Source organism: Agelaius phoeniceus, chromosome 14, assembly GCF_051311805.1.
Source record: "Agelaius phoeniceus isolate bAgePho1 chromosome 14, bAgePho1.hap1, whole genome shotgun sequence".
NCBI lineage: Eukaryota > Metazoa > Chordata > Aves > Passeriformes > Icteridae > Agelaius > Agelaius phoeniceus.
Window position 1 is genome coordinate 16,010,862 of NC_135278.1, and position 27,371 is coordinate 16,038,232.

Consider the following 27,371-nt stretch of genomic DNA (forward strand, 5'->3'; position numbering starts at 1 on the left):
AAAGTCAAGAGTGAAACTTGTCTCACCAGGTCCTCGAAGCTCCGGCGGTGCTCCTTGCCCTGCCAGTCCAGGCGCCGCGGAATGAGCTGCGGGAGGGACACGGGGACGGGGGCGGCCGTCAGAGCCCGAGCGACCCCTCCCCGGGGAGCCCCCCCCGGTGCCCGCCTGCGCCCCCCGGGATGGAGCCCCCCGGCCGCTGCCCCCGGCCCCGCCGCGGGGCAGCCGCGCTCCCGCCGGGTGTCCCGGGCGGAGATGGGCTGGGTTAGACGGGGCAGGGCAAACGCCGACCCCGCCGTCCCGAGGGCTTCCCCCGTCCCGCCGGGACAGGCGCCTCACCTGGTGCTCCTCCAGCTCCTCCACCAGTACCTGGGGACAGAGGGACACACAGACACACACACACAAAGGACGTGAGTCCGGCGACCGCAGCGCAGCTGCTCCGCCGCCCCGTCCCGTCCAGTCCCGTCCCGTCGCCGCCCGCCCGGCCCGGCCGGAGCGCCGGCTCCGCGCTCACCTGGGCAGATTTCTTGCAGGGTCCGGACTGCAGGAACCGTGCGATCAGGTAGTAGAGCTCTGCGGAGGGGCGGGGGAGAGCGGGTTAGACACGGTTAGAACGGAGGGGGTGCGGAGCGCAGCCCCCGCCGCCAGCGATACCCACCGGCTTCCAGCTGGGTCGGGGCGGCCGCCGCCGCCATCCTCCTCGGGAGGGGGAGGGGAGGTGGCGGATGGCGCCCCGGGGGGACTCGGCTCCTAGTGCGGGCGCAGCCCCATGCCGGAGCGGCGGTGCCGGTGCGGGGCGCGGGTCCCGGTGCGGGTGCGGGCGCGGGTCCCGCCCGGGCTCATCGCGGCTCCGCGGACCGAGCGCCGCCGGCACCGCCCGCACCGCCGCCGCCCGCCGCCGGGGGGCGCGCGCGGCAGCGCCGGGCGGGCGGGGGGGGCAGGAAGGGCGGGGCGGTGACGCGCCGCGGGGGGGCGCCCGCCACTTCCGGGCGGCGGCTGAGGGAGGAGGAGGAAGAGGAAGGGCCGGGCCGGGCCGGGAGAGCCGGGATGTGCCCGAGGCGTTTGGCCGCCGTCACGGGGCTGCGCTGAGCCGGGCCGTGCTTTAGAAGCCCCGGGAGCCGTCACGGGGGAGCCCTAACGGCTTCTGTCCTCGCGGGTTCCGCCCTCAGCGCTCCCGGTTGTCCCTGCCCCGGCCCTCATGACTCCAGCTCTTCCCGGCCCTCACGGCCGCAGTGTTCTCGTCCTCTGGTCGTGGCCTCCTCCCTGGCAGCGCCTGGGAAATGGAGTCCCATGTGTGCCTCAAACGAAGCAGTTTTTAAGAGAATGAAGGGATTCAGGAATCTTAGGGATCCTGTCAAGGGTAGGGGGATGGAGCCGGCCACGGAGGGGACACAGGATTGCTCAGTGGGGAGGTGACGGCCCTTCCGGGCTCCCGGTAAACAAGGCCTGGCTGCAGGGAAGTGTCTCAGGTTGGGGTGGCTTTAAGAGTTAAAGTGTTTGCTCGCAGTGACCAGGAAATTCCAATATGATGGATACAGCACCTTTGTTCTCAAGGAACAAAGGGGTCAGGGTCAGAGTAGATAGTTTTAATGGAAGTAAATATTTTTCCATGGGATGCATCCTGTCAGAGCTCCTGAAATTGATGTCACTTCAGCAATGAGTTGCTAAAACACATCAAGTGAATTGTATTTTATCTCAAGTACCTGACATTTGGTGTTAGAAATCCAGTGTAAAAACCACTGTCATCATGGCATAACAAAGGACAGCCTCTCTTCCTGCCTGGAATACTGAGAGCTGAATCACTGTGAGTCGATGCTCTGGTAATATTAAGAATAAATTCAGATTGAGCACATATTTATAGCAGCTGCTCGGGACTGGGTTTGCTGTGGAGCGCTGGCTCAGGGTTTTGTTGCTGTGCAGTCAGGATGCAGTCCCTCCTGCTGGCAGCTCCACAGGATGCCTCCAGGCACCCAGGGAGATGGATCTGGGGATTTGGCATTAAGCTGCTCCACATAATTCACCTGTACTCACCTGCCCCTTCATCCACCTGTGGAAGTTGTTTTGTGCCAGGATCTTGGATTAACTGAGCGATTTGTGGACCCTGTTTCCTCTTCATCGTCCTCTAAAGTTCTTGAGTTCTCAGTGACTGTTGAGATGATCACAGAATGGTTTGGTGGAAGGGACCTTAAAGTTCATCCCATCCCACCCCTACATGGGCAGGGACACTCCAAGCCCTGTCCAGCCTGGCCTTGGACACTTCCAGGGATGGGGCAGCCACAGCTTCTCTGGGCACCCTCTGCCAGGGCCTCAGCACCCTCACAATAAAAATTTCTTCCCAATACCCCACCTAACCTTGCCCTCTGGCAGTGGGAAGCCCTTCCCCCTTGTCCCAAGTCCCTTTCCATTTTTCTTGTAGGCTCCAAACAATTACTCTTGAAATGTTTTCAGGGCGGGTTCATTGCTCAGCTCCTCAGTGGACAGACACGAGGTGCCACCTCACCAAGGTGCAAATTCCAGTGGCTTCCCAATAGTAACAGCTCTCCCAGCAGGAGCCCAGAGGCTCCAGAGCTGCAGAGCTTCCTGGGAGATACAGGGTGAAACTGCTGTTCTCAGAATGAATTCCCAGCCATGAGAAGCACACACTGATCCCACTCTCCAGAGAGGTAATGTTTCTCCCACCTGTCTTCAGAGCCCAGAACTGCAAGCTCATCTTTTCATGCATGATGGAAGGCAAAGGAGAAAACACAGATGATGTTTTATAATATACCCTGAAAGTACAAATGCATCTTCCTGAGCTGAACAGAATTCCATGTCAGAGGGAAAAACAGCTCCATAAATACTGGCCAGCACCAAGTCCTGGTGCATTTTGGTGCCAACAGCTCCACATCCATGCTTAGGTGAGACCCCACCTGCAGCCCTGGGATCCCCAGCACTGGAAGGACATGGAGTTGTTGGAGCAAATCCATTGGAGGCACCAAGATGGTCAGAGGGAGAGTGCAGCTCTGCTGTGAGGAAAGGCTGGGACAATTTGGGTGATTCAGCCTGGAGAAGAGAAGCTCCAGGGTGACCTAACTGTGGCCTTCCACTGCCTGGAAGGGAAGGTGGAGAGAGAGTACATCAGCCTGGAATGCCAGGAAAGACGGAATGGCTTCCCACTACCAGAGGGCAGGGTTAGGTGGGATACTGGGAGGGAATTCTGCCCTGTGAGGGTGGAGAGGCCCTGGCACAGGGTGCCCAGAGAAGCTGTGACTGCCCCAGGGTCTCTGGCAGTGTCCAAGGCTGGGTTGTATGGGACTTGGAGCAGCCTGGGATAGTGGAAACTGTCCCTGCCAACATTCCTGACTCCCTGGCCCGTCAGTTTCCTTTCCTTAACGCTCTCCCAGTTGCTTCATCTCTCCCCAAGCCTGCTACAAGGGCTGTTCTCCATACCTCTTCCCACCTCTCCTGGGTTTTCCCCTCCAGGAGTCATGTGTGGTGAGTAACGCCCATCCTCTCTTTCCCCAGGAGCTCCATTTCCACACCACACGTGGATTCTGCAGCTCCATGACTCATCTTTTTCCAGATCCTCTGCATCCAAGCAGCAGCATGCTGGGGGTGATAGTAAATCTCGGAGTGAAAGCAGGATTTTATGGATGTGCTGATTCATCTTTCCTCAGAGCAGAGCTCTGTTATGTAAATGCCAGCAGCAGCTGGTGGCAGGAGGAGGGAGAACAGACTAATGAGCCACGGAAGGATTCACGAGCAGAGATGCTTTAAGGAAGAAGCTGGATTGTAGCTGTTTCTTTCCAAACTGCTCTTTAAAGAAAAAAAAAACGAAATTTTTGGAGGGATTTTAGGACTAGGAACTGATGACATTCAAATACCCATCACTTCTCCCCATTTGGTGTTGGAGGGAGTTTTACTCTCAGCTGTAGTTAAAAGTAAAACTCAACCCCCTGTTTAATTTGACTACAAAATTAAATGAACTTTCCCACAATTAGCTTGTAAAGCCAGGTAAAGGTGTCTCTCTCATTTTTTTATTTATGATTATTCTGCCCTCATGAGTCAAATCCTGCTTTAGCCATGTGTGAAAACAGACTTGTTTAGTAGAACCGGAAATGTACAGTTAAAATCAAAAAAAGAAAGTTTAGAGTGGAATTGGGCGGGTGTGGTGGGTTCACCTGCAGTTGGACCTTTTCAGTAAATGTAGGTAAGGATTCACATGCCTGAATTCAGCTGGATTTAAACACTGGAACAAATTATGCATTTTTGGCTTTTTTTAAAGAATATTTTCTGTGTACATTTCATAAAATACCCCCGAGTTGGAAGCAACCCACAGGGATTTCTATGAACATTCTGCTCATCTTAGGTCTTTCATATGGAACTAAATGACAAATAAGGATGGTAGTTAAATTAAATCCAAGTTTTTGTTTAGCTGATTCAAAAATAAGAGCTGTTCAGAAGGAATTCAGGAGTTGGTGCCTTGTGCTACACAGCTGTGAGTAAAGGAATATTGAAAAGTCCAAGCTTATTTTAAGATCTTTACATAGAAAAACCTCAACTTTTGATATCATAGTTTATTTTAAAAAATAAATGAGATGCAAAATACTTAGCACTAATTACAGTTGCTGGAGTGCAGGGCTTGTGTGTGCAAACCAACATCCTGTTTTTGCAGGAAAAATCTCCAAGTTCCCACTCCTTCCTGTGGTTCTCTTCCTCGACAAGAGCTGTTAAATAATATCTAAATAGCTGTTGGATATTACACAAGATCTGCTCTAGGATTTTTGCTATTTTTAATAATTTATTATTTAATTTCTCTGCTGCATCATTCCAATCATTCCTCTAGATGGTGCCAGACACCCAAGAGTTGGGAGCGACATTATCCCATAGGAAGGCGATGGAGGACGAGCCAGGACGCCGCTCGCCTTTGTTTCTAAATTCTATCTCGCAGCAGTTCATCTTGTTGATAAATTACTTGTTCTGGTGATGTAAATATGATGGTTTTTTTCCTTTTCAGAATCCTAAATTCCATTCAGCCTAAATTCCAGCTGCCTGGAGCAGTGTCATCCCTTGCTCCGTGGACTGATCCATATCTCACATTCCTTATGGCAGCCATTAGCTGCTGTGAGCTGTGATCAGTGTGTGCAGCCCTGCTGCGACTGGGGGAACTCAATCTGCCTGGTTTGCAAAGCAGTGAAATTTCTGACTATTATCTAAACGTTTCTCCTTATCTCTATTTCACACAGAAATGCCAAATCCAGCTGTGGATGGAACACCCCGGAAAAGGGGTGGCTCTGTGTCCCTGCGTGCTCTGAGCTCTGCCAGCAGAAGGACTGGGGGAATGATATCAGTGTCAGGTCCATCCTCAGCATCTCTGAATTCCAACTTTGTACCTCAGAGTGCCTGAAACCCCCAAGTTTTATAGCAGCAAATTTACTACTGGGTGTAGGTGACCAAGCAGGTAGGTTTTGTTACTGCTGGTGTCACTACTGCACCCTGCACAATCCCTGTCCAAGGGCCTGATTCTGACATGTGTCCCCTGCTTGGGATCAAGCCCCTGTTCCCAGCCTTTTCCAGCTTCTCCTGATGTACCCTGACTGTTACCAGTCCAGGGGTCCCCTGCACAAGGATCTCGCCCCAAAGACACCACTGATATCACTAATTCAGCAACTTTAAGTCATGCTAAATATTTGTAAATAATCCTTTGATGGTTTGTTTGTAATTTTTTTAGGGTTTTAGGGCCAAATCCTGCATTTTTGGCTTCTCCCAGAAGCCTGGGCACAAAGCATCTGACTGCAGCTGGGAATTCATCACCTCTCTCCCTGGACATGCAAATTTTACTGGAGCTTCCTCAGCTAAGTAAACAATGTTATTAAAATTACATCTCTCTGTATCCCATTCCCTTTTCCATAAAGTTTTGAGGATTTTTATATTTTAATTATATTTTTCATTCTACAAAAAATATTAGAAATTTTGGGAAGGAGTGCAATAGGGTTTTTTACAGCACTGCCTTTATTGAAATAAAAGGTTATCAAATTAGGTTAATTTTGAAAAAATAAAAAAATAAAGAAAAGGTTAATTTTGATTAATTTTTTTATTTATTGATATCCCTAACAGGCTGACATTGTAAATAAGCTCATTAATACTCTTTAAATACAGTCTTATAAAATTAATTCTCAATTACTGGATGAGGTGATGGATTAGAAAACTGTCGTGTGTAAGTTTGCTCACAGGAGTGTGAATTTAGAATAAACTTTCTAAGTCACTAATCATGGAATCCAAGGATGGGATTTTGGAACATTTCTCAAAGTGCTGTCCCATACAGGAATTCTCTTCCCATTACCTTTATTTATTGATTATAAAGCCTCTTCCTCTAAAGATCTTCAATTTGGGATGATGTCTCCCTCTTATCCCTCATAAGGAAAAGCTTTAACATGGAAGCTTCCATAAATTCCTCTGCCGTAAAGTGACCCCATTTCATTTCATTCTTGCACTTCCATCATTTAATGGACATTCACATTCTCCTGTAGCTGTCCAGCTTTGTATCTCTGGGAAAAGTCTTTCCCCTGATGTCCTCAGGAGTTCAGATCTCAGAATCCCTTTTTATTTTGGGCCTTAAATTATTAGGGCTTGAGACATAACCTGCTACAATATGTTTTGTGTGTCATCTTGATTTGGAGAGGCCTCACGTTCTTGGAAGGTCCTTTTAGTGTTTTTTTTTTTTAATCAAAGGACTAATTTAATTTAATTTAATTTCCAGTGAGGTGGTTTTCAATACCTGCAAGTTCTTGCCCTGTTGACTGTTCCCTTTCATTTCTCTTACACCAATAAAAGTCTATTAAGAGTTTATGAAGTCCCCAAGTTCTGTGTGGTTGAGTTTCTGCTGGAAAACCATCATAGGTGGAAGGTGAAGCTATGAAGGCACATGGACAGAACTGTGCCATCATCCTTATTTCCCTGAGGTTTTCTTTGTTATCCCTGGATTATAATGGCATAAGTGTGGAATATGCTGTAGAGGTGGAAAAAAGCTTCTCCTGTTCGTTCTCCACTTTGTCCTTGAAGTCTAAAGGATCTGCCATTTCCTGTTGAGGATCCTCCTCTCTCCATGTGTTTCCTCATGTCTCTGGACACCATTCTCCCTCCTCCTGTGCAGCCAGCACATCTCAGTCTCTTCATTTTTTCCTCTCTTTGCTCCTTCCTCCTGCTTGCTGCCTGCTGCTGTTACCTTGTTACAGGTAACACCTTTCAGACCTTGACTTTCTTCCAAACCCATCTTCCCATCTTGACTTTGCTGCTGCCTGTGGACTCTTCCAGCCCCCTGTGCCTTTGTATTTGGGGGTTTTGTCCTTGCTGACTCCAGGATGCCTCTGGAATGGCTGAGGGACATTCCCATGGGAGACACAATGCATCCTGAAATGGGACATGGAAAAATCCCATTGAGAGTGATGCTGTCCTCTTGGTGCAGGTTTCAAGCAGATATTGGAGAAATGCTGGGAGCTGAGACCCGAGGGAGGGATTTAGGGAGACCAGGGGCTCATGAGATGCATCAAGACTCTTGATAGCCTTGTTTTTCTTTCTTGAACATGTGGAAAACAAACCAGGCTGCAGCACTCCCTCCCTGTCAGAAGAAAGCAGCAGGACAAAATCTGTTGTTGGAATTTCCCTCCAGCAGCACTTCCATCCCTCCCAGCCAAGGGCAGTTGGGGTGAGCCATGGCCACGCTTGGGGGGACTCATCCCAGGGGATGTGGGTGTCCCAGAGCTGCTTTGTTCCCTGCAGCCCCACCCACCCCCTCAGCTAAAAATGACATTTTTCACCAACTGCTAAAGTCTCCTGCTCCTGCTTTAATGTTAATTTTGGGAGTTTTCAACTGGACTCTGAGCTACCTCATTCAGGAATCCACGTGGCAGCCCCGAGGTCCAGCCCCATCTGGGTGACAGAGTTTGTTTCCTTTGGCAATACGGATTTAACAACCAGGCTTCCAGCCCTGGGAATCATTTCCCTCAAATAGCTGCAAAATAAATGATGGGACATTTTCCAGTGCAGTGCTGCAACCACCCAAAACACCACTGTAGAATTCAGAGAGGCCAGGCAAGAGTGAGTGCATTAAGCAAGGCTTAGGGGGATTATGGAATTAAATTGGGAGCCCCTTCCACCCTTCCCGCAGTCAAAGACATTCGGAAATAAATATTAGAAAAGGGTGTTAAAACAATGGCTTTGGCTAAAACCTCTGCAAGCAAAGAGCCTTGTTGTGGAGGCTGTTGCTGAGCTGTGGACTGGTGTGTCCAGGCTGTGTTCCAGAGGGTTTCCATCAGGGAGCCGGGGTGATCTCAGGAACACCCAACGGCCGTGGCTGGAGTGGCTCTGCTGCCCGAATTCCCTCTGCAGAGGAGAAGTGCCCCAGCCCCTCGCACAGCACAGGGCTTTGCCTCCTCTCCTCTGGACCCTGCTGCTGCCTTTGGCATTCCTTATCCTCTGCCTGCAATTCCCAGCTCTGTCCTTTCTCAGCATCAGGAGCATCCTGCTCCTTTCAGGCAGAGTTTGTGCAATGACAGCTTTGCTTTAATCTGGGCTGGATTTAGCCAGATGCTGCAATCCTGGGAAGGCTTACACAGGGCTCAGGTCTGCCATGGGAATGTAGCCTTGATTTGATAATCTGGGAATGGTTTATTTAAAATTAAAAACCTAGAAAACCTTTGAAACAGCTTTTTTTTTTTTTTGAGCTCCTTTTGGCCTTGCAGTAGAACAGGCACCCTGGCTCTTGGTCACATACAGGGCCTGGCACCCATGAAATAGGTTTTAGGCTAATGATGCACACTCTGCCTGCTTTAATTAAATTAATTAGAGCCCAAAAAAGGCATTTTCCATTACAAGTCTTTAGCATCATAATAACACAATGAATTTAAATATTTAATATAGAAATACATAAAATTAAATATTAATTTCCAATACACTTACAGAGTCCATTTGACCAAATAACCCCACAAATATTCCCTTACCAGAGAATCCCATTTCTTTACATCTCTATTACCATAATTACAGACCTTTGTATTTAAAATCTTTATTTTAGTGCAGTCCTCTTTGTAATAAAATTAATCCATGAGACACCTGTGCAGCAAGAAATAGGATTTACAGAGATTTTAAGCTTTTGGGGGCAAACACGGTTTATTCTTGTCCATGTCAAGGCCTGGGGTAGATGAGCACAGTGACACCAGAGGTAGCTGAGTGTATTAATTAGTGCTAATTAATAAAGCTACCGGGTTCTTTGACCTTCTCACAGCTCACTGCACAGGCGGAGGAGGAAGGGTAAGGAATGGGCAGAGGAAAATCCTTTTGGTCGGAGTTTTTCCGTGCCTGCCTCTCCTCTCTGACTCCCCCAGGTCCTTGTCCCCCTGTGCCTTAACAGGGAGTGGTGACAGCTCATCCTGCAGGCTGGAATTCCAGGGAATCCTGCAGCCCCCTGGGAAGCTGCTGCCCGGGAAGGGGCTGGGGATGCTGACTGCTTGTGACAAGTCTTGCCTGGGAGAAAACCAACACGGCAGCGGTTGGAAACCTGAATGATGTCACTATGGCAACAAAATAACTCACCTTAAAATAAAATGTGCATTGGAAGCAACCTCATGTGCTCAGGGAATACAGGGAGGAAGGTCCTATTTTTTATATGTATATATTTTTATGTTTATGTATTTTTTAATATTTTTCAGCTTCCTGAATTCTTGCTCTGTTACCAGATGCTGATGCAGATGTAAGAAATAGTTTAATTTCTCTCAGCAATGAAATGAAACAGAACATGACCAGACCTCCAGAACAAGGAAAAATGTGTTTGCTGGAGGGCAGAAAAACCCTGGAGCTGCTGATAACTACAAGTCATTCTGATGTATGTGAGATCCAGACTATCAATATCTACAGCTCACAGCAGGGATTTGGGACTAATTATTGCTAATATTTTTCATTTACATAGTCCATCCCTTTCCAACAATCCCAAATTCCATTTCCATATGTCTGTTCCATATTCCTGTTCTTTTCAGACAGGTTTGTTTTCCCCTTGTTTTTGCATTAAATAACAGCAACAGGTGGTGGAAATTCAGAGATTTCTCTGGAAATTCCAAACTCTCCCTGGCTCTTTTTATCCGATGAGCATCCCAACCAGGTTGGAGCTGTGGTGATTCAGCCACAGTGCTGCTGGCGAGGTGTTCCCAAGTTTTTTCATAATCCTGGATGCTTTTTAGACTGGAGTGGGTGACTTTGACCACCTCTGTGTGAGGGAGGCTGGGATGGGCAGTGCAGAGGTGGAGTGAGGCCATGAGCTGTGCCAAGCTGCAGCAGCCCTGGCAGCTCCTCAGGGATCCAGCCCTGGCAGCAAAGAGGAGTTGTCCTGTCAGGCTTTTCTCCTGCTTGCCAAAGGCCAAGAGCATTTATGGGATGAAGCATAAGGCCATGGAAAGCCCAGCACCCCTGATCTGGTCCTGCAGCGACCCTTGACTAATCCAGGGTAAAAATAGAAACACAAATTGTCTGGTGTTTCACTGGGCAGCAGAAATCCGGCAACGCTTGAGTTTGAATCATCCAGATGATGCTATGCAAGAGGGGGCTGTTGCTCTGGAAATCCCACTGATCCCCAGAGACTGATCCCCAGGGAAATCCCACTGATCCCCAGGGGCTGGGATCATGGTCCAGGTGGAGAGATGCTCCCAGTGCTCCAGCAGGAAGGGCAGGGCTGGAGCTGGAGCTGTTTTCAGCCGAGCAGAGGCAGCCTGCATTGGCAGTGTGCTTGCCCAGCGTGTGTGTGCTGGGGACAGAGCATCTGCCTGGGAATGGGCAGAGAAGTGCCAAAGGCTCCACAGCCACAGGCTTTCCCATGGTTTTTGCAAAGTTCAGCCCATTTGTAAAAACTGTGGAAAGCCCAGCACATCACAGAAGGAATCGTCAGCAACCACAGCTGCATGAGCAGCTCTGGACTTCCAGTTCTTGCAGTGCAAAAATAAAGACATTTATAGAATAACTGTATTTTATATAATATAATACTTATATAATGTATAATTCTCTATTATAATTATATAATATCATAATTTTCCTCTCTATATCCCATTTTTGAGAGCTTTGCACCCAGTTTAATGACAGTGAAAATAATTGACTTCCAACTGCTTGTTTTATAGGAAACCAGGAAAAGTGGATTAAAAGGAATGAGCTTATGGAGCATGAAATAATATCCAAAACAACTGTGAGGAGGGAAGAGGAGTTTCTGCTCTGACCCTAGGTGAGTTCAAGGGGGTACTTTGGATACTTGGGTGACAAATAATGCTAATAATTGTGAGTCACATTTTGACGTCATCAGCACAGCATCCAGACACTGCCTCTCTCCTTCCCATCGGTATTTCCTTGCAATCCCACATTCTCTGCAGCCTCTGCTCATGGGGAGAGCAGGGAATAGCTGCTGCGGCTCCCTGCTCCCGGCAGCGCGGGAGGGATGAGCCGAGATTGAAATCGTTTCCTACCATTGATGTCAGGACGACTCCAACACCGGCTCCGGCTCCATGCACATCACTCCTGCACCCCATCTCTGCAAGGAAAAGTAATCACTTGTCTTACCTCCGGGTTTAATTAGTCCCTGCTCCGGGGCTAATTAGGAGCGCGGTCCGCGCGGAGGTCGGGGCCGGAGCCCTCTCTCCCTCTGCCGCTCCCGTTCCCGCTCCTGCCGCCACTCCCGCTCCCATTCCCGCTCCTGCTCCCGCTCTGTGCCATCTGCCATTGCCATGACACTGCCTTTGCTTTTCACGGCTGGCTGGGCGCGCTGGATGCGCGGGGTAATGGGGCTATTTTTCCCCCCTTGGTCTTTGGAAAGGAAATAATAATAAACCCAGGAATGGCTGGAACTGCTGCACACTGCCCTTTTCCTTCCCACTTTTGAAGCTTTTTAGCATTCAGTTTTCCAGCAATTGGGAGGAAAATTGCCCTGAAAGAAAGAAAGAAACAAAAATCTGTGTTATTTTTTAAACACCCCCCCCCCACCCCCCGCGCCACACAGGCAGCTGCAGAGAATTTCTCTTCCAAAGGGATGATGTAATGGGCTTTGTCAGCCAATGCTGGAATGAATAAAACCCGAGACCCGAAATCCATCCAGGCTTTTGATGAAACTCCTGAGGTTCCTGGAGCAAGTGGTCGCCAAAATAGGCTGGAACTGCTGGTTTTGTCATGCAGCTCTTGAGAGAAGCGAGATGGAGAGTCAAGGGCTCCAGCCAGGGAATAACCAAAACCACCAGGTTTTGTCCCTGCTGAGGAAAAGGGGACCTTGTGGGGCATCTGGGGACACTCAGTGAAGGGGTGATGTCCTGGTGCCAGGACATCAATTCAGCCTTCAACACAGAATCACTTCTGATCTGAACATGGCACCTACAACCACATTTTATAGAGAGATATATGTGTGTATTTAATATTATGTATATTATATATAATTCAATAGTATTGCCCAGAGCAGCTGTGGATGCCCCTTCCCTGGAAGTGCCCAAGGCCAGGTTGGATGGGGCTTGGAGCAGCCTGGCATAGTGGAAGGTGTCCCTGTCCATGGCAGGGGGTGGGACTTGATGGGTTTATGGTCCCTTCCTACCCAAAGCAGTTGGGGATTCTGTGATATGTATAAAACATAAATAAATAAACTATACACAAGTATCACCAATTCCTGCTGGATCAATGGGCACATTGTTGCTCTCCCAGGGATGTCCTGGGCTGCTGAGGCCAGGAGATCTCTCCTCTCTCTCTGTGACTGATCCCAAGTCTCTGTCTGGCTTTCTTTGGGGCCCTTTTAGGCACTGGAAGAGGCTCTGGGGTCTCCCAGAGCTTTTTCCAGCGCACCCCCAGCTCTCCCAGCCTGTCCTCATAGGATACACTGCACTGATCCTGTCACCCCAAATTCCTGCAGTGAGGAGGCTGCAGGGCAGGCAGGGAGAGCTCCCAGCATTCCAGAAGGTTCCAGCTCTTGCAGAAACATCACACTTCCAGGTGATGGAGGAGAATCATGGATACATTTTGCCTTGGCTGCTCTCTGGTCCCTGCTTGTGCATCCTTGCTGGGCATCCCTGCAGCAGAAGCTGGAACAGAGCTGCTGCCACCATCCCCAGCCCTGTGGAGCCACCAGCATGATGCCACATCCTCTGACACCCTGAGAGCTGTGGTACCTGCTCCTGGTCCCTGTGCCATCACCCCAGCAGCTGGATAACCCCAAATTCCCAAGGATGACCTCTCTGTGTGTGCAGAGCAGCCGTGCAGGAAGCCCCAGCCAGGGCCACCACCTAGAGGCTACAGCACCAAGTGAAGCCAAGAAGATTTATAGCCAAGATGGGCCACAAAGGGGGTTGGAAATAATTCCCAAGCCCAAATGGAGCAGCACTGGAAGCTGGGAATCTGGACCCCTTCTCCAGCCCAGTGGTGGCCATCACCCCACCTTCAGCACCAGCAGCACCCAACAAACCTGGGCCCTAGGGTGGCATTTGGGGAGGGAGTTTTGCCAAGAACAGGAGGATGTGGTGCCCTTTTCCTCCTGGGAAAAATCCAGCTCCAATGGAGAATATTTCCAGGAGCACAGGGGGATGTGCACAGCCCAGGTCAGTGGCACAGGGCTTGGCAGGGACACAGGTGGTACCTTGGGTACATCCACGCCGTGTGTCTGTCCCACCAACCGCCACACACAGTGAACAGCAGGGAAGGTTTCCTCCTTTCGAAGTGCCCAGAATGTGGCTGGAGGGGCTCAGACCACAGGGGAAGTACAAACCTGTGTCCCCTCACCCCCCAGCTCCCTCCAGAGGTCCAGGGCTGGGGACAACTCCAGGTCCTCTCCCACACCCACGGGTTGCTGGTCCTGCACTGGTGACATGTCTTTGTGTCCCACAGCCCCGCTGGATCGTCTTCCAAGAATTTGTGTAATCACTTCCTAAGCCATTATGATTCCTGGGCTCCATTTGGGCAATGAGTTACATGGTTTAATTACTCATTGTGTGAAATATGCTCGTTTTGCATCTGCCACTCTGTAATTTCATTTGGGGCCTCTTTGTTTGCTTTGTGTCCCCACACAAGAGCCACCGACCCCTATTCACTGTCCCTGTGCCGCTGCACCAGGGAATACAAATCCCGCATCCTTTTCCCCCCTGTCTGTCAATTCTTTGCAAGACAAAAAGGGTAATTTATTTAATTGTTGCTGATATAATGTCCTAAAAGTCTCCTTTCCCCTCCAACAGTTAATTACACTTGTTAATTATTTTAATTATTCCCAGGGTAATGCTGTAGGTATAGAATAGCATAGGAGTAAACACGGAGTGGGGAAGTCAGAGTTTACTTCAAGATCTCTGTTGATAACCAGGCTGTAACCACATGGGTGGTGAAACCACAGCAGGGAATGTTTGGCCTGGATTTGGAACTTTCTGTTGGAAGGATTTATAGGAAGAGAAGGCAGATCCTGCAGGATTCCCCTCAGATGAGGCCCAGAGAGGCAACTCCAGCCTTTCTCTCCTGGCAGAGCCAGCACAAAATGGAACCGTGACTTGGGGAAGTACTTCTGGTCAGCACCTCCGTGATGGTGGATTTATATGAAGGAAGAAACCAAACCAAGCAAAATTCCAGCCTGCTGGAAAGCTGAGTCTCAGCCTGAGGCTTAGGAGCAGCCCACCTCCAACTCCAGCCTTGTTCCGAGGGGAGCGGCGGCCCCGGATCCATGAAACAGCAAAACTCGTTTGTGGTCCCACAGAGCAGCCTCTGCCAGCGCCCCTGGAGCCAGGGTGAAACCCGAGAGCTGCCGCAATCCAAACCTTCTCCACGGCTCCTTTTATCTTCCTGGGGGGAAAACAAACAGCGCAGAAGCTGGAGCTTTGTGGCTGGGTTTTGCACATCTGGTTTGAGCTCCAAGAAAGGCACTTCCACCCCCTCCCCGAATTGTTCATGTTAAACAAACAAAACCCCAGCGATTTTGTGAGATTTTGGCTCTGGGATAACTTTGGAGCAGCTTTTACTGAGAATCCCAGGCTTGTGCTGCACTTCATCCCCAGTGGAAGCAGCACACCTCACTCACTGGGAGGGAGGCACTTCCAAAGGGGAACAGCCGTGCCCTGGAACCCCCTTACTGGGAATGCTGCTGGGAGTGGGAGGGGAGAGTGCTCTTGACCACTCTGTTTAGGTTTCAATCCAGCATTTTTCCCTGTGTAATTTATGCTTCCTCTCCCCCTTTTAAGAACGTCTGGAATTGTTTAAGATGTGTCCAATTGTATTAAGTTGCCTTTGAGAGTTTTATGGTGTCAATTGGATTCCTGCTCTTAGGAACAGAGCTTTCCAATTTGCTGGTTTTCCCTTTTCTATCACATCAGCACCAACTTCCTTTCAGTGCTTTCAGGTGTTACCTCAGCCTGAAGTTCACACTAACCCCTGGACATCACTTCCATTTGACACTGTTCCAGTGATTCCCTGGTTGGTGCTGCAGGAGGGAGTGCCATTCCTCTGGGGTCCTGTCCCACCGGCCCCTCCTCCAGCAGAGGTGGATAAATCAGGGCAGATCATGGAATCATGGAATCATGGAATCATGGAATCACAGAGTGGTTTGGGTGGGAAGGGACCTTAGAGCCCATCTCATTCCCTGCCATGGGCAGGGACACCTTGCACGAGACCAGAGTGCTCCAAGCCCCGTCCAGCCTGGCCTTGGACATTTCCAGGGACGGGGCAGCCACAGCTTCTCTGAAAACAGATGAAAGGTGTGGGTGAAAGGGTTAGGAGCAGTTCTGATCCTCTCCCCATCCCCTCCTTGACTCACCCTAGCCCAATCCCAATCACAACCCTTCCAAAGCAGGGGACAATGGCCATACGAGTCACCAGTGACATCCGTTCCCTCGTCCATGCTCACTTGTGACCACCTCCAGCTCCTCCGGGCACTGGGACAGTCTGGAAGCCACGTTGACATTGTTCTCTCAAAGGACAGAGCTCCTCGAAAGCCGCCCAGTGCCGGCCCGGGGTGTTCCCAGCTCCTGGAGCCCATCCAGGGCATCGAGTTTCAGAGCGGGGGCTCCCGGCAGCTGCACGGGAAAGGAGCAGCACCACTGAGACAGTCAGAGGGAGGAGCCATCGTTGCCATTGCCGAGATTCAATTTTCTTCCTCCTCCATCAGATTAACACCAGTGTTACTCCATTAACTGCCAGGGAGCTGCTCTTGATCTGAAAATCAGACCTAAATGTCACAGAATCCCAGACTGGTTTGGGTTGGAAGAGACCTCAAATATCCTCTGGTTCTGTCCCCTGCCATGGGCAGGGACACCTCCCACTCTCCCAGATTGATCCTAGCCCCATTCAGCCTGGCCTTGGACACTTCCAGGGATCCAGGAGCAGCCACAGCTTCTCTGGGCCCCCTGTGCCAGGGCCTCCCCACCCTCATGGGGAAGCATTTCTTCCCAATATCCAAACTAAATCTACCCTCCTTCATCTTAAAGCCCTTTCCCTTTGTCCTGTCCCTCCATCCCTTGTTCAAAGGCCCTTTCCAGCTCTCCTAGAGCCTCTTCAGGCACTGGAAGGGGGCTCTAAGCTCTCCCCAGAGTTTTTGTTTGTTCCCCAGGTGAATAGGTGAACACCCTCAGCTCTCCCAGCCTGGCTCCAGAGCAGAGGGGTTTTCTTTTTTTTGTTTTTTTTTTTTTTTTTTTTTGTGTGTGTACAGTCCCTTCACTCAAAGGAGCACAGGTAAATGTGGGATAAACCTGCAAAACCCTTCCTTTTATGTGCTTGGAGGGGTTGTTTGATTTTATTTTCCCCATTTCCCCCTGTTTTTTGACATCCCAAGGACCTCACTGTGTTTGCCATTCTCTTGCTTGCTGAGGCAGCAGTGCCTTTTCCCTCTGTGCTGCTCCAGCATGTTGCTGATGGTGGAGACCAGGATGAAGTCTGGAGGTGCCTCCTGTGATTTCCTGTCCCTCCCAGGACAGTGACCAGTGTTTTCAAAGTGGTTTTCAGTGGGTTTATTGTTCTGAGCAAACAAAAGCAAATGCTTGCCCAGTTCTGTTGAAGATCCCGTGAGGACACTGTGTGAGGACACTCTGCTGCTCTGGGAGCCTGCACCAAAAGCTGGATCATGGAATTACAGGAACATTTAGGTTGGAAAAGCCCTCCAAGCCCATTGAGTCCAACTGTTCCCCCAGCACTGACAAGGCCACCACTGGCCATGTCCCCAAGTGCCACACCCACAGTTAAATCCCCCCAGGGAGGTGACTCCAGCCTGTGCTGGGGCTGGAAAACCCTTTTTTTCCCTAATATCCAACCTAAACCTTGTCTGGTGCACCCTGAGGCTGTCTCCTCTCACCCTGACCAGCTGCCTGCACACCTCACCATGGCAGGATGTTGCCAACACTGCTCAAATCTCTTCCCATGACATCACCTCAGAACCATCACTACCTTCACACTCATGAATCTCTTCACCTTTGCATCTTCAGGATCCCCAGTTGTTTTGATGAATAATGATAACCAGATCCACACCAGGTCCAGATCTGTTGATCTTTCCTAACCAGCATCAGACCCAGTAACACCTGGAACACAGGGAACAGCCAAGAACCCTGGGGAAGGCACTTTCCCCACAAATTCCAAATAAACCTGAAAGTTTGAAACCTCTCCTTTTCAGACAAAATAAGCCAAGCTTGGGAGCTGCCATGGAGCTGGCTTTGGATTCAGTGTCTAGACACCAGGAGAGCCGTGGAGGAGGGTTTGGCATAAACCAGACAATCCATTCAGTTGTGCAACTCTCTCAATACCCCGTGGCTCCGAAAAGTTATGAATTTGAGCAAAATGTTCTTGGGCAATTTTCTGTACTTATTTGAAAGAGGAATTTGATTAGAACAATAGTTATAGAATTAAGAACAACTCCCACCCTGGCACTCAAAAAAGAAATAACCAAAACCAAACACTCAGTTGTATGCTCTGTGTAACAACCTCTGGACTCAGATGGAGAGACACGACTTAGGATCAGAGTGACCTCATTCCAAAGGGTGTTTGTACCTTGGCAGATGAATGGATCCTGTGCTAAGGAAATATCAACTGTACTCAGTGCCTGCTGCTTAAATCACAGTGCTTGAGACACTCAGTGACTGGAGGCTGGAGCCAAAGGGAGATGGTCCCATGGCACCAGGGCTGGGAAGGGGCTCCACCTTCCTGCAGGATTGGATTCCTGTTCAAAGCCCTTTAGAGAAACCACTGGGGTAGGAAATAACACAAATCTAAAATATTTCCAATATGCATTCTCTCCCTCGACCAGGTCCATTGGGATTTCTCACTGACTGCTGGCTAAACTCATGGAATCGTGGAATCCTGGAATGATTTGGGTGGGAAGAGAACTTAAGAGATCATCAAATCCAACCCCTGCTATGGGCAGGGACACCTTCCCCTATCCCAGCTTGCTCCAAGCCCTGTCCAGCCTGGCCTTGGACACTGCAGGGATCCAGGGGCAGCCACAGCTTCTCTGGGCACCCTGTGCCAAGGCCTCACCAGCCCACAGGGAAGAATTCCTTCCCAGTATCCCATCTAACCCTGACTTCTGTTTGAAATCATTTCCCCTTGTCCTGTCACTATGTGCCTCTATAAAAGGTCCTCTCCCTCCTTCTTACAGGCTCCCTTAGGCACTGGAAGGGGCTCCAAGGTCTCCAGAGCCTACTCATTTCCAGGCTGAACATCCCAGCTCTCCCAGCCTGTCTTTGTGGAATAGAAATGTGGTGAATCATTTTTAGATGTCAGTCAGGATGACATTTGAACTATTGCTGGACCATGTTCCAGCTGGGATGTTCAGTCTCCCTGGTTTTACCCACATCTCAGGACACTTCCACCAGGCACAGGGAATGCAGTTACTGCTCCATCAGTTCTCACTGGAGGAGAGACCAGAGCATGGCCCAAACTCTCTGCTGGATTAAGGGAGTACAGTGCCAAGGAAAAGGCCCCTCAGAACTCCCTCAGCTTCACTGCTCAGGAGGCTGGAGCCCAGTTAACCCCGAGTGTTTGTACAGAACAGGGGGAGCAGCAGGAATAACAATCCCCAGTGCCTCAGGCCTGGAACATGAAATCCACATTTAGACATCCCCTAGTGGTGCTGGGGGACTCATCCTGAACCCCACTGCATCCAAGACACTCCCACTGAGGTGCTCTTTGGGGTTTGGACACAAAATACTCGAGCTCTTGGAATTTCCCATTGCTGGGTGAGAGAAGGTTTCTGCATTGCAGACATTTTTCTTCTTATTAAATATATCCTGTAGATATATCCTGGATGTGAAGAGACTTTCTATAAAAGCAAGTTTTAGCAGGAGTTGATAAAGTTGCACAAAAAAGCTGTAACAACAGAACTGGGACTTAACCCCAGGTCACTGCTCTGTCCAGTTCTGCCCCAGCATGAGGAGGCCTGGATTAATGGGAAGTCACAGAACTGAGGCAGAGGGGGCTTCAGCCCCAGCCAAAAGCCCAAAGCTCTCCAGTCCAGTTCCATGGGCTCTCCCTCTCCCACTGCAGCTCTCCTGGAATTCAGGACCTTGCCAGCAGCACAAGCAACAAACCACAATCAGCTTTTGAGGAGTCTTTTTTATTAAGATAAATCCAGCAAAATTCCTAACAGTGGGTACATACAACCAACCTGCCCTTTTTGAAAAGAAATGTTTGTATTTCATTTAAAAACAGGATTACACTTTTATTTATTTATTTTTCTTTTTTTTTTTTCAAAACTGACAAAATAAAATTACATTTGGGAAACAACAGATTTCCAGCTCTTAGGTTTTTTCATGAAAATAGCTCACCTTCTTTATAAAAGCAACCCACAGAACCACTGGAATGTTTCACACGGTTATTTGTTTTGAGACCTCCCCACTTTAAGAAACCATACAACACATACAAGGGAAAAATTAAAATCTGAAGTCTGTAAGCATGACTTACACAAAAAGGGACACACTGACAGAAGTCAAAAGCTACCACCACTTATTCTTTCCATGTACCATACAAACTATTACAATCACAAAATTTAAAAACAATGACTTTTTTTTTGTTGTTTTGTTTTGTTTGTTAGGGATTTAATTCCCAAGTAACCGAGATGAAGATGTTCCATAATTAAATTCATGCTAAAAAAACCTGCATTTATAAAATAGTTGATAAAAATATTCCTCTCTGTTAACAATACAGCATGGAGGTACGGATACCAAATGATGGAGATATAGGGCAGGGTTAACATTACTCGGACTTGGCTTCCTTATCATCAGATGCTTCAGCAGCTGGTGCCTAGAAAAGGGGTTGGGAAGAATAGAAATATTATTGGTAATGCTAATTGGACAAAAAGAGCCCAGTTTGTTAACACAGGCATGGACAAGGCTTGGTGTGGACAGACAGGAATGCACAGAAAATATCAATATTAACAATGGGCTGGTAATTCTTAAAATAAAAACACAGGAGTATTAATTAGTGAGATAATTTTGGAGTAAGTGCCTGCAGAGAGGCAGAGGTTTGGAATGTATTTTAGTTAGGATCAATGATATATTAGAAGTTCAAGCCCCCATCATGGGGCAGTGGAAGAATTACACATCAACCACAATCCTGCTCTGTTTGAACTTTGAGGAATCATTTCTCACCTTTCTCTATAAAAATGTGCTTTTACTTTCCAAGTCAAACCTGCAAAGCCCCCTCAAAGCCCCTCTGAAGCACATCAGCCATGCAGTGCTCTAACCAAGCAGCTCCTGATCTTGTTTTAGAGATGAAAGAATAAAGGACCCTTGGCTGGATGGTGACACTCAACCCATGAAGAGACACCAGTGTCAGTGACAGAACACAAGGGCAAAGAGAGCCCTGAGCAAACACTGCTTCACTACCAGCAAGGACTCTGCTGGGACAATCCCTCAGCAGCTGAGGGAGCCTGCAGCTGGACCCAGCAAAAGGCAGCTGAGGTAAGGAGCTGCCACAGCCAGGACAGCCTGTGAGAAGAGGCTGCAGATAAGAGGCAAGAGCAAGTCTACTTTGCAAATCTCTTGTTGAATTGTTCTGAGCTGAATAATTGTTTTAAAGAATTGTGTAGAACTCCAAACCAGATTTCTGGCCCAGCACCAACCCGTGCTGAGCAGCAGAGGAGCCCAGCAGTGCAGAGGGGATGTGCAGAGTCAGCTCAGGGCTGGAGGGTGGTGATGTCCCTGGGCTCCACTGGTCCCCAAATCCTGGGCACTGCTGAGCCAGCCCTGAGAGGGAGCAGGGCCAGCAGACAGCAGCTGTGGAAGGGCCCCAGCACAGGGCAGCAAGGAGCTGAAGGAGCAGTCCATTCCTGCAGGCTCTCCCTGGCAGCTGCCCTGGGCAGGTACCACAGCTGCTCTGTGCTCACAGTGTGGCAGTGACCCCCACCCTCTGGAGCCCAGCAGAGCCCCTGCAGCTGTGCTTCCAGCACATCTGGCTCTGTTCCCAGCTTTAGTGGAGCTAAAGTACCTCATTAGTTTTGGTATCTCCATTTTCAGAGTGGTTTTCTTCTTTAGCATCCTCTTGTTTAGTTTCCTCTTTGCCTTTGGCTCCTTTCTTCCCTTTTGTTGCTGCCTTTTTCTCCTCCTTTTTATCATTTGCTGCTTTTTCTTTCTGTTAGGAAAGCAGACAGTAATATGTTAAATTCTGATTTCCACCTTGTACATCAGCATGTTCTCAACTCCAAAACTCTCTGCAGAACCTCCTTCCACCCCTAAACTTCCTATTGACCAAGGTGAGATTGAAGTTTCACAGGAGAAATGTTTTCCTTCTGTCTGTCCTGAATGTGCTACAGGGAAGTGCAGAATATAAAAGCAGCCATGGCTGGGGTTAAATGAATTCTCATTTTAAATAGGCATTCAATTAAATTAGCTAAAAAATGTTGGACTGGCCTGTACTTCTGCCCTGCTGCTGAAATGCAGCCTCAGAAGAAAACCAACATGTGCAAACACCAGAATACTTCAGATGTGCTGTTAATGCCTATTTAGAAAACTGTAACAAAGCCGTAGGCAAAGGACTTTCCCCCTTCCCTGCCAGAAATATTCCTTGTGATAATAAACTATTTCCATGCCAGAAAAACTGGGGACTCAGCAGCATCACTTTGCTAACCACAAGAGAGCTGCATTTATTATTTAAGTGCAGTTTCTTATATGTGGATCAGGCTAAATCAAAACAAAACCCAAAACCTGATGCTTCTGTAGTAATAACTTTCCATAGGCAAGGTCAGATCCTGACCCAAATACCTGACCCTCATTAGTTTCACTTCCAAAGATGTGCCTCTTGCTGCCAATAAGCAACAGCACTGGCTCAGCCCCTTGCTTGATTAACCTACTTCCCACAGAGGAACAGAAACCCTGCAAGATCTGCTCACAGCTGAATGAGGATAAATGGAAATTACTGCATACACATTTATCTGCTCAGGAGATTTGTCTCAGTGACTACAAGTTACTAAAAGGTTACAAAAAGTTTATTTTCTTATTTCAATCCCTCTGTTATTAATGCACACAGTTAATTCACTTTAAAAATGAGCCGATAAGGGCAAACTCAAGAGTGTTAAGGGGTAAAGTCAGATTCTTCAATTAAAAATTCACCAAAATTAACAGCAAATCCTCCAATAATGCAGAAAATTTAAGGTGGGGTCAGTACATTCAGTGAGTGAGGGTCTCTTTCTTCTCTAACCTTTCACTCCTCAGTCTGAGGGATTTCTGAAAACTCTCCTACAGTGTGATGTCAGGAGTCCCTGTCTTGGGAATACCCAATATCCTGGTGCTGTTTGGCAGTGAGAATTACAATTGTACTATGGCACTGCTTATCTGTTCCCTTTTCCCACCAAAAAACACCACAACAAAATATTAACAGAGCTAAAACCAATTCTCTGTGCTGGAAAAGTGGAGGAGAACCCAAGGAAATGAACTTCCATGGCTGAAGTGACTGGAGAGAAAGGGTCCCACAGGACACAACAGGTCCTCAGCTACAGCATTGTGTTCATTTTCCTCAGTAATTTTGCTCTAGAGATGGCAACAACAGCTCAAAGTTCAGGTCCTGCATTTTTGAAGTGACAAAACTCCTTTGCCAGCTCCATGTTTTTCAATATGGCAAAGTTTACTGGGTGAAATCTATTGTGACACACGGAAACCATTCCAAGATCCTGAAGGATGACAAGGAAAGCTCTTGGAGCAGACACAAATTAAAAATGCCTCCACAATTCTTACTCCAGCACCCTTTGCACAGGTGTTGATGCAGTTTGGGGAGCTCTGGAGAGCCAAAACCACAGCTCAGGTGTCCTGGCTTCAAACAGCACCTCAGGAGCAGGAGGACCAACCCTTCAAAAGTCTGTCTGGGGGCAATTCCCAAGGCACAGCTCCCAGGGGATCCCTGCATGATCCCAAAGGGAGACCACAGCACCCAGCTGTGCACTGGGGGCCCAAAGAAAGCTTTGTCAGTCCCCTACAGACCTTAACTCCTGCACCCCATTCCTCCAACTTGTCACATTCAGTTAAGGCAGCTTTAGTGTTTAAACCCTGCAATGTTTCCATGAAAATAAATAAGGAAACTTGGGAAAAACCCCAAATACAAGAATGTGGATCATCCAGTGCTGGCCTGTGTGCCACCAGCAGCTGGCTGTGCTCTGCCTGGGGCACCAGCCACTAGAGGGAAGTGCAACCCAGAGTGTCCAGTGCTGCACCCAGCCAGGAACGTGGCCTAGGATGCAGCTGCAGCCAAGATGGAACGGGAAAAGCTCACTCTGCACAGCACTGAGATACAGAGCTGAGCCCACAATGACATGAGGGGCTCTCTCTCTTTCCCACAGAATCTCTGCTGCTCCATACAGAGGATGTGAAAGGAAACAGTTCCCTCACCTGGAGGTCTGCTGGGCCATAGGCAATTGCAAATTCCTTTTCAAAGCAAAAGGAAAAAGCTCCTGGTTCCCAGCTCATCATCTCCCTCTGTAACCAAAGTGTCTCTCCCCCCTGTGCTTTGCCCCTCTCATTATCCCAAACCACAAGGAAAATGTGGTTTTAAGCTGATGGGATCAGGTTAAAAACAGTCACTGAAGTTTTGTTGCTGGAGTGTTCATGTTGATTGTTTTTTGATTTTTTTTTTTTATATTTTTAGCTGCAAAATCCTAAATGTTTACAGAAAAATCTAACAAGAAGGCACTGCAAACTGATGGCTGGGAAGGCTGGTAAGAAGGGGATGGAAAGAGATCCCTCATGGATTGCAGAACTGCCCCCTTTGAAATTTCAAACTGTTGCTCCAAACTAAAAAAGAGCTTTAAATAGTTTATTTTTAAATTATACTGTCAGACATGCCAATGTTTTTGACATTTCCCAAAATATCCAGCTGAAGGGGTCTCTAGAACTCTGAGTGATTAAAATGTGATAAACTGATAACTGCAGAGAGGGCCTCAGAATGGAAATGTAGTAAGAAACTGTAATTAAAAGCACAATTTTCAATGCCTCCTCTAATTGAGTCTCTGATCTCTACTCCACGCATCATTTTCCCTACAATGCATTATATGAAACTTCAGAATGGCCTTGTAAAGCAGCAGCAAAGCCTCACCACAAGGGATTTCAAATCTGCTCAGTTTACCACATTCCTTCAGTAGAAATTGGATAAAATTATGTCTTTCTCATTCTTTTAGCTCACATAATTCCATCTTAAAACTTTCAAGATAATTATGAATAAGCAAAGTGGTTAATTGTGGGGGGTTTATCCCTGTAAATACCTCAAGAAGGAAAATATCACTTCAGCTCAGGACCCTTACCTTAGGTGCTGCCTTTTTGGGCTTTGGCTCCGGTTTGGGTGGAGCAGGTTTCTGCAAAACACACAAGAAACAAGTCAGGTGAATACCAGAAATAAATACTTATTTTTATGAGCATTATCTTGGTAGCTTTTGAAAATTATTTGTTGGCCCTGCAAAAAATCAATGGGCAAATTACCAGGCTAAGGAGAGAGCAGGTGATTTACAGAGCCATGAGCATTTGTATGGAGAAGTCCTACAGGGAACAAATCCATCCTGAAATCAATATTCCTTAACTCTGGATACTTGTGTCCAGATGGAATGTGCACTAACACAGACCTTGTATCTCACGTGAGAAGCCTGGGATGTGGGGATGTTCAGGGAACAGAAACATGGAATGGGAATTTTAAATATTGCAATACTCTAAGTGTGCCTTTTCCAATTCTGGGGGAAAAACCCCAATTGTTTATTTTTACCTGTCCCCATCCCAAGTGATAAAATATTAAAAGATAACTACAGATACTCACAGCAGATAGTCTGGCTGACCTTCTCTTTGGCTGCAGAAGGAAAGATATGTCAGTAAAATTCAGAGAGCACATAAAGTACAGCTTTCTCCTAACTGCCACCCAAAATAACATGGCATCATGAAGCCCCACAGAAATCCTAGGATTTATGAAATTATGGGCATTATGATGACTCCCCATCTCTGGGAGTGTCCAAGGCCAGGCTGGATGGGGCTTGGAGCACCCTGGGATGGTGGAAGGTGTCCCTGCCCAGAGGATATATGAGGTCTCTTCCAGCCCAATGCTGTGATTCCATGATCCCTGTACACACAGCTCAGGGTATTCTATCATTTCCCAGAAGTGCACCTTTGCCACCACTTTACTCTGCTGACGTGGTAAGGGATGAACGTTCTGTACTTGCAGGAGTTGTGACGCTAAAAGGGACATGTCCCCACTGGAACCTGTCCCTGACCTCAGCCCAGGGGAGCTGCTGGACCCCCCGTACCACCTAGGGGGGTCACCCGCCACCTCAGAGGACAGTGATGGCCCCGAGCACCCCAAAACCAGGCACAGGCCACCCCCAGGGGCTGAACCCCTCATGAGCTGCGTGGGCTTCCTCATTTCTGCAGAACCCCATGGGAATTCGTGGAGTGGGGACCACACACAACTCCTACCTCCTCCTTTGCCTCGCCTTCAGCTGGAGCCTGTAAAGAAAGCGAGACACTGAGATGAGAAGGCAGCACTGTCCCCTGTGACTCCACCTGAGCCCTGAGGGGAGCCGGGGGGGCTCACAGGGCCCCCCAACACCACCCGCAGCAATGGCGGCCTGCCCCCATCCCCGCCGCCTCACGGACTACAACTCCCACAATGCGCCGCGGCCGCCGCCGCTACGTCATCACATCGAGTTCGAAAAGTTCCCGCCAATTTCCCCTCACACAACAAGGTCGCCGCGGGCCCCGCAAGGACAATGAGGGACAACCGGGAACACGGCGATCGCGCCCGCCCGAAGCGTTTCCACTGGGTCCGGGCCCCCACCGGCCCCGTCCGGGGCCGTGAGGCGCCTGGACCGGGTCGAAACCCCTCGGGCGAGCTCCTCGGTGATTGAGGGGCGACCGCGTCTCCGCCCCGCCCCCCCAGCCCGCGCTGTGAAGGGAGAGGGGGGCGCCCCATATTCCCGCTGCCCCAAAGTTCCCGACTACGGCGATAAATCCCTTTTCCCCGCTTTCCTTGAAGGCCAGTTTCAAATTCTGCGCCGCCTAATGGCCCCAAATTACCATTGCACAACCATCTGGTATGACAAGAAGTGGGAGGCAAAAAAAAAAAAAAGGAGAACAAAGGCAAACGCAGGAGAAAGAGGCGACGTTTAAAGGCGAATCCAGCCGGGAATGGCGCGATGGGGATTAAAACGCTGGCGGAGGTGGGTGGGGGGGCCTGGGGGGGTCGTGGCGCAGGTTTTGGGGGGGTTTTGCTGCCCCGCGTTCTCCACAGGGGCAGCACAGCACTATGGCTGTTTGTAATCCAGCATGGAGACACTGCTGCTCCAGCCTTCTCCTCCTTCCCAAACAAAACAGCCCGAAAGTGAACTCGCCGCGCTGCCCTGCCCGCCCCGAGCCCTCTCCCTCCGCTCCCCGCTCCGCTCTAGGACATACACCAAAAATTAAAAATGCAAAAAAAGAGAAACCAACCAAAAAACCCAAAAAACTCCACACACACACGCGCGCGCGCGCTAAATTTTTTTTTTTTACAGCTAAATTTCCGCGATTGCCGCTTTAATCTCTCCCCCTTCGCTCCCCATCTGCCTTCCCTCGTTTTTGAATTATTTTTTTTTCGTACTTACCTTTCTTTTGGGCATAGTTGCACCTTAATAGTTGATTGCAAAACCTAATAGAGATAAGATATCGAAAAATAAATGGAAGCGGCGAAAAACTGTTCCGACCGTCCTGCAAAAAAAAAAAAAAAAAAGAAAAAAATAGACAGGAAAAAAACCCCAAAAATAAAAAGGAAGATGTTTAAGGGACCAAGAGTTAATTGCGGCAGAAACTGAACAAAAAAAAAAAAATCCCCCCCTCTTTATTGCAAACAGTAAAATACACCAACACGCAACCAAACTGCATGAATGGGGAGCGCGAGATGGGCCCGGCCGCTGACTGACGGCCGCAACGACCAATGGGAGCGCG

The 27,371-nt window shown here is 48.8% G+C and overlaps 2 protein-coding genes and 2 long non-coding RNA genes across 8 annotated transcripts in view; 1 reads left to right on the forward strand and 3 right to left on the reverse strand.

The window, feature by feature from the left end:
* The window catches only part of BRWD3 (bromodomain and WD repeat domain containing 3), a 50,029-nt gene extending 49,135 nt beyond the window's left edge, over window positions 1-894 (reverse strand). Inside the window, exons 1-4 of the mRNA XM_054641640.2 lie at window positions 656-894; window positions 512-570; window positions 337-366; window positions 27-86 (exon numbers count right to left, since the gene is read on the reverse strand). Of these exons, the coding sequence (XP_054497615.2) occupies window positions 27-86; window positions 337-366; window positions 512-570; window positions 656-692 (186 nt within the window). The 5' untranslated portion in view covers window positions 693-894. The remainder of the gene's footprint in view (window positions 1-26; window positions 87-336; window positions 367-511; window positions 571-655) is intronic.
* LOC129125931 (uncharacterized) lies at window positions 4-24,397 on the forward strand. Of its 5 annotated transcripts, XR_013184307.1 has the most exons (7): window positions 4-559; window positions 5,223-5,437; window positions 5,708-5,835; window positions 9,681-9,853; window positions 11,133-11,233; window positions 20,700-20,891; window positions 24,064-24,397. It is a non-coding gene; the product is annotated as an uncharacterized LOC129125931 (long non-coding RNA). The 5 variants fall into 5 exon arrangements; XR_008535013.2 differs by lacking the exons at window positions 20,700-20,891; window positions 24,064-24,397 and adding an exon at window positions 11,312-12,640 and having other exon boundaries at window positions 8-559; XR_008535014.2 differs by lacking the exon at window positions 24,064-24,397 and having other exon boundaries at window positions 9-559; window positions 20,700-21,611.
* On the reverse strand, window positions 6,681-9,687 carry LOC143695229 (uncharacterized). Its single transcript, XR_013184309.1, has 2 exons — window positions 7,863-9,687; window positions 6,681-7,594 (listed from the first exon to the last, which is right to left on the reverse strand). It is a non-coding gene; the product is annotated as an uncharacterized LOC143695229 (long non-coding RNA).
* On the reverse strand, window positions 19,526-27,338 carry HMGN5 (high mobility group nucleosome binding domain 5). The gene is made up of 7 exons (XM_054641642.2): window positions 27,292-27,338; window positions 27,032-27,075; window positions 25,869-25,898; window positions 25,219-25,248; window positions 24,716-24,766; window positions 21,418-21,561; window positions 19,526-20,232 (listed from the first exon to the last, which is right to left on the reverse strand). Exons 2-7 carry the CDS (start codon window positions 27,044-27,046, stop codon window positions 20,185-20,187), a joined length of 318 nt encoding a protein of 105 aa, XP_054497617.1. The 5' UTR covers window positions 27,047-27,075; window positions 27,292-27,338; the 3' UTR covers window positions 19,526-20,184.
* Between the last annotated feature and the right edge of the window lie 33 nt (window positions 27,339-27,371).

Coding starts and splice junctions, on each gene's coding strand:
- HMGN5 (XM_054641642.2), bottom strand. Junction 25,249..25,868: donor AAGGCGAGGCAAAGGAGGAG/GTAGGAGTTGTG, acceptor TTCCTTCTGCAG/CCAAAGAGAAGGTCAGCCAG. Junction 21,562..24,715: donor CCAAAAAGGCAGCACCTAAG/GTAAGGGTCCTG, acceptor CTTTCCTAACAG/AAAGAAAAAGCAGCAAATGA.